The 17,458-nt window shown below is 40.7% G+C and overlaps 1 protein-coding gene across 8 annotated transcripts in view; it reads left to right on the top strand.

The window, feature by feature from the left end:
• The window catches only part of epn3 (epsin 3), a 48,854-nt gene that overhangs the window by 13,947 nt on the left and 17,449 nt on the right, over positions 1 to 17,458 (top strand). For 6 of the 8 annotated variants that reach the window (XM_062970572.1, XM_016991373.2, XM_016991370.2 and 3 more), the window contains exons 2-3: positions 172 to 843; positions 5,263 to 5,381. In XM_062970572.1, the coding sequence (XP_062826642.1) occupies positions 264 to 843; positions 5,263 to 5,381 (699 nt within the window). In that variant the 5' untranslated portion in view covers positions 172 to 263. Of the gene's footprint in view, positions 1 to 167; positions 844 to 5,262; positions 5,382 to 17,458 lie in introns of all 8 variants that reach the window. The other 2 variants (XM_062970570.1, XM_062970571.1) reach the window with 1 other exon arrangement.

Here is a 17,458-nt window from a genome sequence, read left to right as displayed (position 1 = left end):
GCCCTTGGCCTAGGAGAATAATCATAGAATATTGCAAGCTAAGTGATGGGTGAATAAGCCAAATCTAACTCAATTTGACAATATAGGTAAACAACTTGTCAACTACAATGTCTACACCAATTTGAAACCTCAATGTATTTCTAATTATCTTTTTTTAACATTGTTATACAGGCTGAAGAAGTAGCACCCTCTCATCTGATCACACTGGGACTTTGATTCTTTCCCCATTACATTAAAAGAAGGTCTTTCTACACAGTGCAACCATGACTACTTCTGCCTTGCGCCGGCAGGTTAAAAACATTGTGCATAATTATTCTGAGGCAGAAATCAAAGTACGTGAGGCCACTTCCAATGATCCATGGGGACCACCCAGCTCCTTAATGTCTGAGATTGCAGACCTGACCTTCAATACGGTGGCTTTCGCAGAAGTTATGGGCATGATCTGGAGGCGGCTGAATGATAGCGGCAAGAACTGGCGCCACGTCTATAAGGCTCTGACTCTTCTGGACTACCTCATCAAAACTGGCTCAGAGAAAGTGGCTCATCAGTGCCGGGAGAATCTGTACACCATCCAGACCTTAAAGGAGTTTCAGTACATAGACCGTGATGGCAAAGACCAGGGCATTAATGTTCGTGAAAAGGTGAAACAGGTAATGAGCCTGCTGAAGGATGAGGAGAGGCTGAAGCAGGAGAGAGCCTATGCCTTGAAAACTAAAGAACGGATGTCCCTGGAGGGCATGGGTATCAGCAGCAGCAACAGCCAGCAGCTTTCCTATGGACGGCGGGCATCACAGTATGGCGATGACTATGGCAGGACAAGGGGATCTCCTTCCTCCTTCAACTGTGAGTAGCAGAGCAGCTCAACAGGAAGCAAGCTGCTTTTTCTCAGTTGGTTAATGGCACAATATGACAAAGCAGTGGTTTAGCCAGTAGGGGCTCTTCCAGACAGGTCCTATATCCCAGGATCTGATCCCAGGTTTTCTGTTTATCCCAGATGGATACTCATATAATCTAGGTTAAAGCAGAAAACCTGGGATCAGATCCTGGAATATAGGGTCTGTCTGGAAGGGCCCTGGGTGTCTGAATGAGGCTCTCACAATTGTATGTATCATTTGTGAATGCTGTTTATTTCCTTGGGGTACAGGAAGCTCTTCATTGTTCTTGTGTGGCTTCAAGACATTTCTAATTTATGGTAATCCTAAAGTGAACCTTTTTGCTATTAACTATCAAGTCAACCTGAACTTACTGTAACCTTCCAGGTCATCCCTATTATCAACAGGTTTTGTAGAGTCCAGGTCATAGCTTCATTGATTGAGTCTTTCCATCTGTAACACAGGCTTAGTGTTTACATACTGTTCACTGAGATTATTTTCTTGTCTAGTGAGACATCCTTTTTCACAATGTGGACAAAGTATGATGATTTCAGTTTGGTCATCGTGACTTCCAGGGAAAGTTGTTGTAGGTCCCATTTATTTGTCTTTTTAGCAGCCCACAGTATCTGCAGAGCTATTCTCCAGCTCATCTTAAAATGAGCTAATTTTCTTCCCATCAGCTTTTCTTTCTATCATGGGATTTTCTTGGCAAGATTTTTTTTTCAGATCAAAGTTTGTTTTCTTTTTCTTATGAGTCCAAGAAAGTGTGACTTGCTCAAAGTCACCAAGTGGGGTTTCATGGATGAGCAGGGACTCAGACCCTGATCAGCCATAATACTATGCACAAACCACTATGCAGTTGATTGTGGAAATTCTCCAGTTTTTGTGGACTCTGAACAATAGAAAAGGGCTATGTGAAGTTCTCCTGTTTAGCTCGTGTAGGGCAGTGACTTGGTATAATCTGGAAGTTTTGACTGATTGTTGCTGCAACTGCAACAATTCTCCAGGGAGTCTATATATTCACTTAGTTCTCTCCCTCCTTTCCTCTCAGTCATTGTGAGTCTAGGCTCGCCCTCCACTATGTTCTACATCCACATTCTGCCAAGAACAGGCATGGGCAAACTTTGGCCCTCCAAGTGTTTTGGTCTTCAACTCCTACAATTCCTAACAGCTGACATTGCTTCTAAACATTTTAGAAGGAAGTAGACTATGTTAAATGATCCTTATCCCATCTCCCTAAAAACGTTAGAAGGAATAATTCTCTTATTTTACCATTATTTGCGAAGAGGTCTTTGGGGAAGATTTCTGTCTTAATTCTAAAACATGAAAATATGTGTGTGAGAATGGGAAGCTGTGACTATCTGTAGTCAGTATTTAATATAGAATGCTTGGTGAGATCACCTGGGACCTTCCCTAAGTCTCAGGTTTTGGCCCAGACACTACCAGGCATAGGATTATCCTAGTGTTCCTGTTGCTTCTGCCTTGATCAGCAGAATCTCCAAACAAGACTTTTCACCTGTCAAAGTTTTAGCTTGGACTTCCATACATGTTTTCAGAATTTTCTTCATAACTGTGAAGATAGATCCAGAAGAGGAGGGTGAAGTGAGGTGGAAATGATAGCAAGTTCTGCATTAAAATTCAGAGGATTCCTTACATTGCACAGTTGTTATAAAACAGTGCCTAAGGGGAAAAAACATCCGAGTCACATGAAGACAGATCATTGTGTGAGGTGGCTGCACACATTCTTAATTTTAGTATTTCATTTTGTCTGAAACCAAATTTTTCATTGAAAATAGTGTACATTAGGGTTATCTTTCCCTAGTGCTTTCTGGGTGAGGTTGATGGGAGTTGTAGTCCAACAATTTAGAGGTGGGGCCATGCTGAGGGCAACTGGTCTACATACATTAGTATCTGGTGATAGACTAAAATGCACCAGAACATGCACACTCATCACAAGTGCAGTTACGTATAAGCTACATACAGGCATTATGTTGACTCCTACCTTTGGTCTCAGAATGCTATAAATAGTGAAATGCTTTTTGATTCCCGTTTACAACATGTTTGTTTCCTCTGCTCCCCTCCCAGAGCCAGCATTAGACGTGTCCCAAGGGCCAATTATTCCTGGGGTAGAATCAATCAGTGTAACTGTACTCTGCAATTCTCTCCCAATGTATAGTACGTGGGATGATTGGTGTTTTGCATTCAAATCTAGGCATGCACAAAGCTGTCTTCTGCTGCCTGTCTTATGCAGGTTTCTGCATGCCTTCATCTTAACCCTTCATCTCTCACAGTTGTGCATGTATTCTTTTCTTTTCTTTACTCGCTGTCTTTTTAGCATTGTTAACTGGTGGTGTGGTGGTTTGAGCATTGGATTACGACTCTGCAAAACAGAATTTAGTTCCCTGTTCAGCTCTGGAAACCCACTGGGTGACCTTTGAATGCATCACACACTCTTAGCCCCAGAAACCCCCATGATAGATTGCCCTATGATTGCTATAGGTTAGAAACTGCTTGAAATTACACAAGAACGATGCAAACAAAACATTCAGGGGTGTGCATACAAATTGGAGTCTGTGTGGATCTGATTAGAACCCAGTTTGTCTTGGAAGTTCCAGTTCCTTATTTTTTTTCTGGGTGCTGGTGTTTTGACTCAATTACATAGCCTTGAGGAGAGAGACAGAAGTGATGGTGGGTTTTTGAAATTAGGCAAAATACCACTTAGGGTGGAATCAATATATTACCTATGAGTGTCCTGGGAAAATGCCTTAAAGTTTTGATTCCATCAATATGTGTGAGTGTATAATTGTAAAACTATCTGTCTGTCTATCTATCTGCATGATTTTCCACCAAAAAAATAAAGGTAAAAATACCTGCAGTTCATATTGTATTTTTATTTAGAATCATAGGTCAGAGTTTCTTTTGAACTCGGGCAATAGCATGATCCTAGACAAGGAGCCCTTGGTGGCGCAGCAGATTAAACCCCTGAGCTTCTGAACTTGCTGACCAAAAGGTTGGCGGTTCGAATCTGTAGAGCGGGGTGCGCTTCCGCTGTTAGCCCCAGCTTCTGCCAACCTAGCAGTTTGAAAACATGCAAATGTGAGTAGATAGGTACCACTTCAGCGGGAAGCTAAAGGCACTTCATACAGTCATGCTGGCCACATGACCTTGGGGGTGTCTACAGACAACGCCTGCTCTTTGTCTTAGAAATGGAGATGAGCACCAACCCCCAGAGTCAGACACAACTAGACTTAATGTCAGGGGAAAACCTTTATCTAGCCAGGTTTATTCTGAGAGGTAGCTCACATTGTGTTTAATGATAGTTACTGCTAGGCAAGTGTGTCAAGAACGATAGTTAAAATCTTATGTTTGTTTTCCTGGGAGGCAGTCCCATATTGGCACTTATAAGTGAACATGCAAAGGACAGTGTACTTGCACTGCAAGACTACAAGGTAGACATAACCTGTAGCCTTGCTATGTGATAGAAATTGGGATGAGGACATGGAAGCAAAGACTTTTGGTTTAATTTCAACCTTCTGCGCCTCACAGGTTTTTTTTATTACATAAATGAATTGTATACCATGTGCTTTTCTTTTGCCACAGTTCTAGGGCATTGGCAATATACTGCTGTTCTTTCTGCCCCTTAAGGATGTTGCTGTGGAAACACAAAAGGATTGGAGTTATTGAAGTTAAATGCAGTTGTACTGAAGAATTGACTCCTGCAAGCTTTTGCATTTACATTTCATTCATCCTCTCTCAGTCAGTTTCTCTCTTTCACTTTTTCCTCGATCTCTTTTCTTCAGAGCCTCCAACTGTCTGGATTTGACAGGACCCAATTAATCCACCATCGTCTCGCTTCTTTAGATGCGTTTAAAATGCCCCAGTTTCTCTTCTCCCTTTGTCCTCAACTTACATCCATTGCTATAAACTTAATTTAAAATGCAAAAGTACTGTAGTTAACTTAGACAATAAAAGGGAAGTGGAGGAGATGAAATGCTGGCCTTCAGTATAGGCTCAGGCCAAAGCAAACTGCTTCAGCATCTTCTAGTTTGTGCGTTCTTTCTCATTAATTACTTTTGCCATTTGACCACACTTTGATGTGATCACACAAACTCTGGTTTTCATCTGCTCAATATCGGAATCTCTCTCTTTCAATTTATATTTTCCTGCTGTCACCTTCCTCCCTCCCATCCCCTTTCTACCTAATGAGGAGAGAGACAGAAGTGATGGTGGGTTTTTGAAATTAGGCAAAATGCCACTTGAAATTAGGGTGGAATCAGTATATCACCTATGAGTGTCCTGGGAAAATGTGATATTTGGACTTTTCTTGAGAACATCCAGCTAGTTTTTGAATCATTTGATCCACTAATATCTTTCTACCTTAATCCTCCAGCGTCTTCCTCATCTCCTCGGTTCAGTTCTGACCTGGAGCAAGCAAGGCCACAAACTACCGGAGAAGAGGAGCTCCAACTCCAGCTCGCACTGGCTATGAGCCGAGAAGAAGCAGAGAAGGTAATCTTGGATTGGTGTCCAGGTTTGAGGGGCTGCGGGACATGGGGCACTTTAAACTGCAATGTTATTGAACACAGTATTTGTTTTTTATTGGCTGCTTCTCATAAGCCTCAACCATGCCGGCATGTCATTAGGAGAGGAATTTGTGGCACCATTGATTTCCTCTCCTAGAAGTAAGGCAAACTTGTGATGGTAGGCTTGGTTGTGCCTAATATCAATAAAATAGGTTATGGTAGATATGCAACAATTTGCAGTCACCAACTTCATTATGGTTAATGCTTTTGAAGCTTTCTCTTTAAGAAAAATTAAAGTCTCGTATTCAGGATCCCCACAGAAGAATAACAATAATGGCAAAACCTACAGAAAACAAAGAATAAAATGCAATGTGATTCGAAGAAAAGTTCCTATTAACAACCTTTTCTTTCCATTCTGGCTCCAGTAGCCCATCCCTCATACTTTTCGAATAGCCTCTTTAGTGAGTCAGGGACATGCCAAACGTTGTAGACTGGTTGTGTCTTTCTGTGCTCCCATGGACAAAGGAAATTATCCCGAATCATGAATCTTGTGTGACTGATGCAAATGTTGTTGCTGCTGCTGTGTGCTTTCAAGTTGTTTTCCACATTTGGTGGCCCTAAGGCAAACCTAACACAAGATTTTCTTTAAAATATTTGTTCAGATATGGTTTGTCATTGTCTTTTTCCTAGGCCGAGAGAGTCACCCAGTGGGTCTCATGGCTGAATGGGGATTTGAACCCTTGTGTGCAAAGTTGTAGTCAAATGCTCAAATTGCCATATCACTTTGATTCCTCTGATGCAAGTGATCGTTACTACATTTCAGACTACTCTGCCTTCCCGTTGCAACCTGCAAAACTTGAATTACCTCCCAGCCTCCTGGAGAAGTCTCTTAGCAGGCTGCAGGGGGTGGGAAAGAAAGGGAAATCTGCCTTCTATTTATGCAGCATTGGATTTCACTTAGAGACTTTAGCTGTCTACACATTTGCTTTAGAGTAAGTTGTTTGTATATGAGCTTTTGGGGGCGTTGATATGAGGACGGGTTGGAAGAAGCATCAAAAACAAATAAATGGGATTTATAATTATAACAAGGACCTTTCACACTACATAGATATAGTACTATGGTTCCACTTTAATTGCTGTGGCTGAATCCAGTAGAGTTCTGAGATTTGTAGCCTGATGCAGTACTAGATGTCTTTGGCTAAAAATTCCAAATTCTAATTAATGAATTACATTACAAAACCTAAGATACCACTGGATGCAGTTAAAGTGCAGCCATGGTGCTACATTGTGAAATGTGAATGAGTCCCAGGAAGCATGACTGAAGAAAATTGTTTAGGTGATTTTCATGGCAGTTATTAAGACAAATCAGCAGAATGGTTAAACGTTCAATCACAATGCGAACTAACTTGTATGCTTATTCTACTTGAAGATCTGTGTTGGTGTAAAAAAGGCTCTCTGCAAATTACTGCTGTATAGTTCACAAGGAAAGGTGAAGTGTCTGTTTATGAGCTTACACCTGCATCATGTCATGTGTTTCTTCTAAGATAAGGAAGGTGGACTGAAGACAGGAGACTTCTCTGCCATCTCCATGCAAGCAACCATGCTTTCCCATTCACAAGCCACTGCATCCTTTAATGTTTGAAATGGAAGGTACACAGACTGTGTTCACTTCTAACACCTTTCCAAATGGCAGATAATGGGATTTGGCAAAAGTGTGCTGACTTTGAAGTTGTTCTTTGGTGTAGTTCAAAGGACTGTGGTTTCCATCTCTTGTTGGCTTTATACGCAAGGGAGCCTTCCTATCAGCAAATCTACTTCTCACTTTCCAGGTAGTTCAAGGATTTGTTTACACAAGGAAACACAAGATTAACTCAGACTGACTTTCTTGTTCGAAATGACTCCAGTGACATTGGAGAAAGATGAAGCTGGTAAAGGAATGAAATGAAATGGCGGCTCACCACACTGTAGTTTCTCACTTAATGGCTAGAGCTTGCAAAGTTTTAAAAAAGTAGTTATAGCTGATTATAGTTGCCATCCCTCAATAGAAAATTGGTTAGAAATCATTATCATTAATTTATTAAAAACTTTAGTTCCTCGCTATTCAAAAGAAACTCGCCACATTACTTTCCTTATCACTACCAACCTTTGGTAAAATCAATCCCAAACAGTGCAAAAAGTAACTAAATCCATTACAGTTACACTGTTAAAAATGGCATATTTTCTCATTATGCTAAAATTGTACCAATGTATCTCAGTTATGGTTTATCAATTAAAAATAAGTAGCTAGAAGTAACAAAAGTAAGTCGCTACAAGTATTTGCAGCAGCAAAGCTTTGGATATTGCTGTAATGAAAGAGCAAATGGCTTTCCACTTACTGTTAACCTTTTTGTTATTGGTTTTATGTGTGACTAATCACACATAAATGCCATTTTTATCATTGCCCCATGCTCATAGGTAGATAAGCTCTTCAAGGATCCCTGAAGAACACGATACCCTTCAATCTGAACTTTGTGAAGCTTACTGCATAACTGATCTCTGATTCCTTCCGCCTCCCCTGTAAACTAATCCAGGCCTCACAAAAATATAGGTGTCTGCAAATATAGGATCAGTGGGAACCCCTCAGAAAGGCAAATGGTAGAATTTCCAGAGTACCTTATGGTTGTAACATTGCAGTTTCTAGGACCTTCTCTACTGGTCCTAATACTACTTTTGCCTTTTAATATTAGTGTCTTGTAGTTATTTCACTCTATTCAGTTATAGTAGCATGATTTGAATTTAGTCAGAGGCCTCAGAGAAGTCTCTAGCTGAGAGTTTTAAAGCTCCCCCTCTCAATCCCATGATTTTTCAGTCCCAGGCAGTCATATTAATTAAAGTGAGACCACAGTACTATAAACGGGTAGAATAAAAGGGTCCATGCTGTTTACTGTTTAAGCCATGTATCTACAATGAGGGCAGAGAAACTCCTTTTCTTCATTTCTGGGGAGTAGAAGAAGCATTACAAACCCTTGCCGCTTGAGTACTGAAAGCAATAACATTTGGTAGCCACTGCCACCAACATAAAGGTCCTAAATAATCTCAAGGCACCAGACCATGTCTGATCTTGGAAGTTAAGCAAAGTCAGCCCTGGTTAGTACTTGGATGAAAGACAGCCAACAAATACCAGATGCTGTAGGCTATATTTCAGAGGAAGGAGTTGGCAAAAACACCTTTGAATATTCCTTGCTTAAGACAACCCTATGAAAAATTCATGGGATTGCCATAAATCAACAGGTGACCTGAAGACACTTTCATGCACACAACCCACAATGAATGAATAACTAAACATACGTTACACTGCTGAAGTGTTACCTCCAAGTTTCTCCGGCTTCTCCTGAGCCGTGCCAACTGATTAGATATTCCATCCATGCTTTGACTGAGAGGGTCTCTTAAATGCACATTCTTGTGAAGCCCTCCTGACTTGCATGAATGCATAAGTTAAATACTGCATATTCTCTCTGAACCTAATTATCCTTTCCACAGCTGGCTCCCTTTAATTTTATTTACTTATTTCTTTGCTTTGCAAGCAAAAATGTCTCAGGTTACTATTAGAGTTTTTAATGAAGCCTTAACCCATCAAAGAAGGCACAGTAACTCATGAATATTGTACTGTTTCTTCTAGTCAGGCGTTAGACCTGAGAAGCGCATGCACAGTAAATATGGTTGAATAAACCTTTAATCTACGTATATAATTCATCTGAATGAAGCAATTTCTGAGTAATCAAGAGAGAAAAAACAGTATAATTTAATGTACTTCCATCTTGTCTTGAGGGATGTATGACAAGTGTTGAATTGCTTAGAAGAAAAGCATGATAGCTGAGCTATAGGAAAATCTGTTAAAATCAAAGTTGCTTTTCCTTATCAGTATCGTATATTGAATGAATAAAACACAGCTGTTGCATCAAGACATTATGGGAGAAAATGTCCTCAGTACATGCCCCCAGAAGCTCAAACTTAAAAGCAGTGTTTTAGTAGTTATCACTATTGTGTCCGTACTGCAGAAATTCCAATGGAATATCATACCCACTCCTTCAATTTAGCGAACCATTTCCCCAGTTACTTCATTTAGAAAAGTTTAGCTAGATTTTAAAGAGCCAGTTTGTCATGCCAGACATTTGTTTGGTAGGAGAGCTACCTCAGAGAGGAAATCTGGGGATTAAAAAGATGGGATTGCAAAGAAATTGAATTTGGAGAGAAAAATAATGCTTATATAGGCTGACTTATGCATCCCCCTCCCTCCCCCATTATTTTCTTTTTACAGGCTTTGGGGCACCCTCCCAAAACCATCAAACTCCCAGTGTAAAAAAAAGGTTTTGGGACTGAAAAAACACCCACAAAAGGTCCCTTGATGTCCTTGGAAGCTTTCCTGGAATGTCAGATTATGTTAAAACAACCTGAGCCCTGCCCACTGCCAACACAAAGTTAGAAATTACAACTGGAAGTAATGTCAAGTTGTGATGTTCTGCTGAAAATATCTTGATGTGCAAAGATGAACATTTGGATTTGTTCTCTCCATGCACCCTGATTTGTTCATGAATGTATGCAAAATGAAAGTGAAATATTCTAAAATATGAAATTGTATGCCTTAGGAAAAATCATTTCAGAATTCGTTGGTGAAAGTAAAGACATCTCCTGTGAAGTGGTCAAATTCACTCCAGAGATCTTGGCACAACAATCCACTACGCACATCAGTCTAGGGCTAGGACAGTTGAGTCCTATGGCACAAAGAGAAGACCTACAACCTAGAGTTTAGAAGTGCACTTCAGCTCCCATAGTCTCTTCCCATTGTCCATGCTTTCTGGAGTTGATGGGAGTTATAGGTTCAAACATTTGGAAGGTCAGATGTTCCACAGCCCTTTGGACCAAGCTGGAGCTATATGTCAAAAATAACTGGCAAATCGCTTCAATTGTATGGGGAAGATGTCAAAGTGGTGTGATGCAAAAGGGAAGAGGAGGAGTTGATTTGGCTCATTGGCAGCTCTGATATACAATATAGGGCAATGATTCTCCAATTGGAGACATTATTTGAGGTCATTGCAACTAAATGCAGTCCATCTCCACTGGTGTTTTGTCAGTCCGTGTTATTAGCAGGTCATGAAAGGGCTATGGAAAGTGGTGGCCTTTTGTTGGTCTCCCTGGGTTCCCTTCTACACTGCCATATAATCCAGATGATCAAAGCAGATATTCCACATTATCTGCTTAGAACTGAATTATCTGAGTCTACATTGCCATGTAATCCAGTTCAAAGAAGATAATCTAGATTTTATCTGGCAGTGTAGAGGGGCCTGAGGCATTTTAAAATTTAGTTTTGGGTTATTGAATAACCTGATTTATATTTTTATCTTTTTATATAATTTGTCTGTTCAATTTGACTGTCATTAATTAAACTGGTTGAGTTGACATGCTGGGGCAAAACCAGTGAGTAGTGAATTGTCAAGATTCAGCAGCTTTATATAACTATTTTTTTGTAGACGGCAGAGTTTACAGGTAATATCTATTTTTTTCCTTCTCCAATGCAAGTTGATAGAGGAGGGCTGGTGATTTGCATTTCTGAATCATGATTCAGATTCATCATCCAGAGTAAAACAAATGGGGTCTAGACGGAACTGGCCCAAAGTGGGCACAGGCCTGCATTGCTGAATCACTTTTGAACCCCACACATAGGCCAAGTCTACAGTCTCTATGTGCTCTGGGTTTTCTATCTGTTATATTTTGTCCAGAAATTCAAACTCCTTTGCACAGTCTGGGTGGCAATAAAGCCATTTCCAGCTGAAGAAGTGACAGCAAACACAGCAGGGGGGAGACTTAGGTTAGACAAATTTACTATGTTCTTGCAGAGGGACAGATTTTTTTTTGGCAATGAAGACCTGTGGGATTGTAGTTCTCACATTTCTCAGCACTGTAGAGAAGGCAGGAAGCTTAAGGACATGTGTCCTTAACAAATGTATACAGATAATTGGAAGTGATAGCACTCTCACCTATTTGGTCCTTTCTCTTTTGCAGACAGGAATAGTCCGTCTGTCCCCCCATTTCCTCAGGATGTCTCAGGCCTTATTGAGTCACACGCATAGTATATCTGTTTCTGCTTGGATATATTGGAAGAAATTTCTAAATATGGAGGTCTGAGGTTTGGTACCTCTACCTTAACTGACATGTCCTGAGATCATGAGGCCAGTCCTGGGCCTCGCAGCATCCTAGGACTTGCAATACATAACTGCTATCACATCTGTATCTCCTATTTCTTCCAAGGAGTTTTATCCATGTTATTCACACGGAAGCCATATAAATCAGGCTGAGATATGGCATTAGTGACTTTCCTCAGGTCTTTTAGTTAGCTTCATATCTTAGAAGTGCATCCATATTGTGGAATTAAAATTTTTTGGCATGACTTTAGTTGGGCATGACTCTTTGCCATGTTATCATGGGAGTTGTAGTTTGGTGAGGCATCAGGAGTCTTTGGCTGAGAAGGCTAGAGACCTGGTTAAGCTGTAACTCCCATCATTCCATAGCATTGGGCCATTGCGTCAAACCACATTAATTCTACAGTGCATATGCACTTTGAGTCTCTGTGCACATGATTCCTCATTTGTACAATAAAAGCAGGATTGTGGGCAAAGAAAAAGCAGCTTTACTATCTTCAACAACAGCAGCGTTTCAGCCTCGTGGAACAAGAGTGAAAAGAGCTTTTCCCTCCTCTCTCATTCATACAAACACACACATGTGTCATCCCCTCTTTAACCTTCTCCAAAAGGAGACACTTTGTTCCAGCATAAGTAATAAGGAGTCTATATTATTGACTGATGACTTGAAATAAATGTTTATAAACCACATAAACAATGTCTTTTCGCACTTCATTGTTTCCTTCCTTTTCATCAACGTCACTGCTACTACTACAGTAGAGTCTCACTTATGCAACATTCGCTTATCCAACATTCTGGATTATCCAACGCATTTTTGTAGTCAATGTTTTCAATACATCGGGATATTTTGGTGCTAAATTCGTAAATACAGTAATTACTATGTAACATTACTGCATATTGAACTACTTTTTCTGACAAATTTGTTGTATAACATGATGTTTTGGTGCTTAATTTGTAAAATCATAGCCTAATTTGATGTTTAATAGGCTTCTCCTTAACCTCTCCTTATTATCCAACATATTCGCTTATCCAACGCTCTGCCGGCCCGTTTATGTTGGATAAGTGAGACTCTACTGTACTACTACTATTGTTGGTGGTGATGGCAGTGTTGGTGATGTTATGCTCAAGCAATATAAAAAAATATTTCTAAGGATGCATCAACAATGCAGAATTAATACAGTTTGACGTTACTTGATGTGACACAGCTCAGTGTTAATTCCTTTCAGCCAATGAGGCCTGGACAGAAATTTTGGAGACAGAAGTTGTAGAGACAGGGTGGGGACGGAGTGGATAAAGAATAGGAAGAGCTGCCTTTCTAACTTGGGCTTTGAACCTAAGAAGGATGGCTTTCAATTAAGCAGCAAAATAAGACATCAGAACATGAGTGAGATTACTGTAGCCACAGTAGTAATCATGGGGATCCAGTCACATCCTTCTCATTATTGTAATTGTTGCATACCGAGTTGGAAAACAGGTCAGTGGTAGTTATGTCCATCAGTCTGTTACATAGAAACTTCATTTCTTTAGACTGGGCATGACAAATTAAACATATGCTTGTGCATACAGGTAATTATACACTCTATTTTTCCCTATGGTTACTTCCTCTCTCTCCTTCCCTCACAAGAAAGAGAGAGCATAGAGTATCATTTGTTTTTTTGCCTCCAGGAATAGGAACCTTCCTTTGATTTTTAATAGACATGGATTTTTGAAACTTTTTGAGAAGGCAAGACCGATAACACGTGTGTGCACGCACGCATACACACATGTGTCTTCAAATAGCTTGTAGACCTGCGGTGGCACAATGGATTAAACCTTTGTGCTAGCTGAACTGCTGACCTGAAGATCTGAAGGTCAGCGGTCCGTATCCTCGAGACAGGATGAGCTCTCAGCTGTCAGCCCCAGCTTCCATACGGGGATATAAGAGAAATCTCCCACAGTATGGTAACACATCTGGGCATCCGCTGGGCAACATCTCTGTAGATGGCCAATTATCTCACACCAAAAGCGACTTCTGACACAATAAAAAACTTGTTGACCTATGGCAACTCAATGAATTTCATAAGATTTTCTTAGGCAAGGAATATTTAGAGATGGTTTTGACATATGGTTTTGAAATATAGCTTATGACACCTGGGATTTGTTGGAATCTTCCATCAAGTACTAACCAGGGCTGACCCTGCTTAGCTTCCTAAATTAGTTGGGATCCAGTTCCTTTAGAGTATTTAGGCCTGTTAGGTAGGTAAAGGTTTTCTCCTGACATTAAGTCTACTTGTTTCCAACTCTGGGGCTTGGTGTTCATCTCCATTTTTTAGCCGAAGAGCCAGCGTTGTCCATAGACACCTCCAAGGTCATGTGGCTGACATGTCTGCATGGAATGCCGTTACCTTCCCGCCAAAGCGGTACCTATTGATCTACTCACATTTTCATGTTTTTGAACTGCTAGGTTGGCAGAAGCTGGGGCTAACAGCGGGAGCTCATCCCACTCCTCGGATTCGAAACACCGACCTATCGGTCAGTAATTTCAGCAACTCACCAACATTTCACAGATAAAAACTGGGATAATGTAGCCATTCAACATTAGTGTGTGGTCAAAGTGACACAAAATTGATAATGAAGAACGGTCCAGCAAAGATGGAGAGGCTACCACAGTTTGTTTTTAATCTGAGCTTCTTGACAAAGACAAAATCCTATTCCCTACTTTCCTCTTTGGGTGCAAACTATTTTTGCACTTTGAACTCAGTATGAAACAATTGAAATAAACTTCTCCCCCCCCCCAACAGTTTTGCAGTTTGTTGTTGTTGTTGTTGTGAGGTACAAGTTGATTCCAGTGTTTGGCAACTCTGCCATAAAGCGATGTTGGGCAAGGCATGCTTTCTTGAATGATAGGCATATATGTAAGATCGGGAGATCAGCATGGATGATGTGCTTGGAAAATTTACCTTTTAAAAATGAGAATTGATAGCAATTTATTGCATATGTTTACGTGATACTTCAGATTTTGTAGAAAATCTCCTCTCAGCCTTTTGGTTTCTCTGTTTTCGAGTGTTTTGCACCTTGATGTATTTGAGCTGTGTTGAAAGGACCCCCATGCCTGTTTCTTGTGACATTTTTAGAAGCACTAAATCTGCCTCCCTCTCATCATTAAATAAAAAGAAGAGCTATATTTATAGGAAAGGAAGAAGCCTGCTATGCACTATATGCAAAATTGTAACATGGCAGGCATGAGTTCCTAGAGACATTCTGTACATAACTAATAAGAAAATAATGCACCAAGGAACAATACACTAAAGAATATATTAAGAACTTTAATGGAAAGGACTCTGTTGCTACTATCAGATGTGAAAGAAAGAGGAAATATAAATGGTAGAGAAAAAATCTTGTGAGATGGAGGAACAAGGGATTTTTTAAAAAAGCCTCTAAAGTAGGAATTTGGATTTGGGGAACAATTGCCAAGAGGCCGAGATCAGAATCTATCTATATTATAGACTTATTGCTGTTTAATGCCACTTTAATTACCATGGCTTCCTTCTATGGACTTTTGGAATTAGCTGTTTGCTAAGATGTTTATTTATTTTCCACCAGAGAGCTGTAATTCAAGAGGATTTATTGGTGCTCTCTGGCAGAGAATTCTAATAATTTCCTCAGCTAAAATCCCAGCATTCCAGAGAAGGGAGCTGTGATCTCAAACTCAGGTGTGTTCAGAATATATTGGGTAAGCTTGGGCAGCATTATTGAGCACAGGCAGGGAATAGCAGGGTTCCTCCTTCCCTAGTTAGGTTACTTGTTTATATCCAATGCAATTGGCCTCATTCTGATTCTGGAACGCTCAGTCTACTACCTAGGGGCGCTTCCAGAGAGCACTAAATCACGGGTGACAGAGGCAAAAAATTCCAGGACTTCAGAAGAGGTCCACATGCCTTTTGTAGCGATTGCTTCCAGGTTTACAGGGAACGGTGTCTGGCCACCCTCCTGATTGCTGCAGGAGCTCCTGTGATAAAGGCACTGTCTGGACAGGCCCTAGGCAGTGGTCAAGCAAAGACCTGCTGAGATTCAGTCTACATAGTGGCATCATTATGGCAACTGTTTCAAAGCTCAGAAATATTGCTATTTTTGGAGCCTGAATCCCCGACCTTTATGGTGAGTGGCTGAGGCCCCTTTTACACTGTCCTTACATCCCAGGATAAAAAAAATGTTTAAAAGCAATGCAATGAGAGAAATAAGGTTGAACATTGTGAGAGCCACCCACTGCATGACTATCAGCCTCCTCCCAGTAGACTCAAGTCAAGGAGGAGCTTTATGAGAACCACCACTCCTCTTGATATTCCCCCAGCAACAGCAAGAGTATCCCTCTGGGCAGCTAAACCAGGCAGTCCCAACCGGATGGCCCCCCACGAGGGTCTGCCTTCAGGGCAAACCAAGAATAGGCAACTTGGAAGTCCCTGAATAGACTGAGAAGCAGAGTGGGCAGATCAAAAGGCAACCTGGCAAGATGGCACTACCTGGAGGAATCCTCCACCTTGTGTGACTGTGGAGCTGAACAAACAACTCCGCATATGTATGCTTGCCCACAATGCCCTGCCTCATGCACGGAGGAGGAGTTGTTCAAAGCTATGGACAATGCGATTGCTGTTGTCCACTTTTGGTCTAAAACTATTTAGCTGTTTGAGATTCCTTTATTTTATCGCTTTTAAACTTATTTATTATACAATGCTTTTGACACAAAATAAATAAATAAATATCCCAGGATCTGATCTCAGATTATCTGTTTATCCCAGATTGTATGGTAGTGGAGATGTATATAATCCAGTTCAAACCTGAGATCAGATCCTGGAATAAGAGGATAGTGTAGAAGGGGCCTGAGAAATTCTTGAAACTGGAAGATCATCTTGGTAATCTTTGATATTAAAGACTTGGGCTCACTTCTACCATAGATTTACTCTGTGGCCTTGAGCAAATCACTTTCTCCCAATCCCATTGCAGATTGACATGAGCTACTATCAGAGATGATGTGAAGATAAACACTATGGAGACAGAAGAGATGAACATTTGTTTGAGAAGCTATGCAACTCCCAACAGTGATATCTCTCAGTTACAGGAGATCCACATGCAAAAGCTATAACAAAGGGGGATATACTAGTGTCTGGCACTTGAAGCTGGTTCAGAAGTGGATATTCTCTGGATCTCTGATCTGCTTTGCATCAGGCTGTTTGTGGCTTCCATATATGAATAGAGATCAGTCTGGAATTATCTTCTGTATTGGGGCAAAAGGCAGTCTTGTGATGCTTTTTGTAAATCAAAAGGGCAAGGCCAGTGCTTCCTAACAATTAGACTGTGACTCTGCAACACAGCATTAAGGTGGAACATAAAAATGCTGTTTTTTCCTCCCTTGTAGTGAGTGACGATGACTGTTATTTGCACTGCTGCAGAAGTGTGATTGTGCCTTTCTCCATTAGGATAACAACAAAGCATATCTACTGGTGCCACGGACTGTTTGCTTGCTGTTCATTGGATCACTGTAGCAACTTGAGTTTTGGAAGCTCACTTGATAAGCTGCAGCCTGAAGAAAGGACAGAAGATCATAGCATCTGGCAAGACAAGCTTTTAGTTTCATTTGGTTGGGAGGCCAGCCTGCTTGATCAAAGTCCAAAACATTATCTCCTTGTCTCCACCTGCCCTGCTGTTGACACCAGGAAGCATATAGAAAGCAACTGGGTGCAATGGGATAGATGAGTTGGTGTGTCATGTATTGCAGGTTGTTCACTTGATAGTCTGGATCATTGTCTGGATCATTATGTTATAAGTAGGTGTTGACATTTTCAGTGGCCCAGTGGCAAAGGAAGGTTTTCTTTGACCATGTGAGAAATGTACAAACATTCCTATGTTGTCA

Source organism: Anolis carolinensis, chromosome 2 (assembly GCF_035594765.1).
Source record: "Anolis carolinensis isolate JA03-04 chromosome 2, rAnoCar3.1.pri, whole genome shotgun sequence".
In the NCBI taxonomy this organism is placed as follows: domain Eukaryota; kingdom Metazoa; phylum Chordata; class Lepidosauria; order Squamata; family Dactyloidae; genus Anolis; species Anolis carolinensis.
This window is presented reverse-complemented; position numbering and strand designations above follow the sequence as displayed.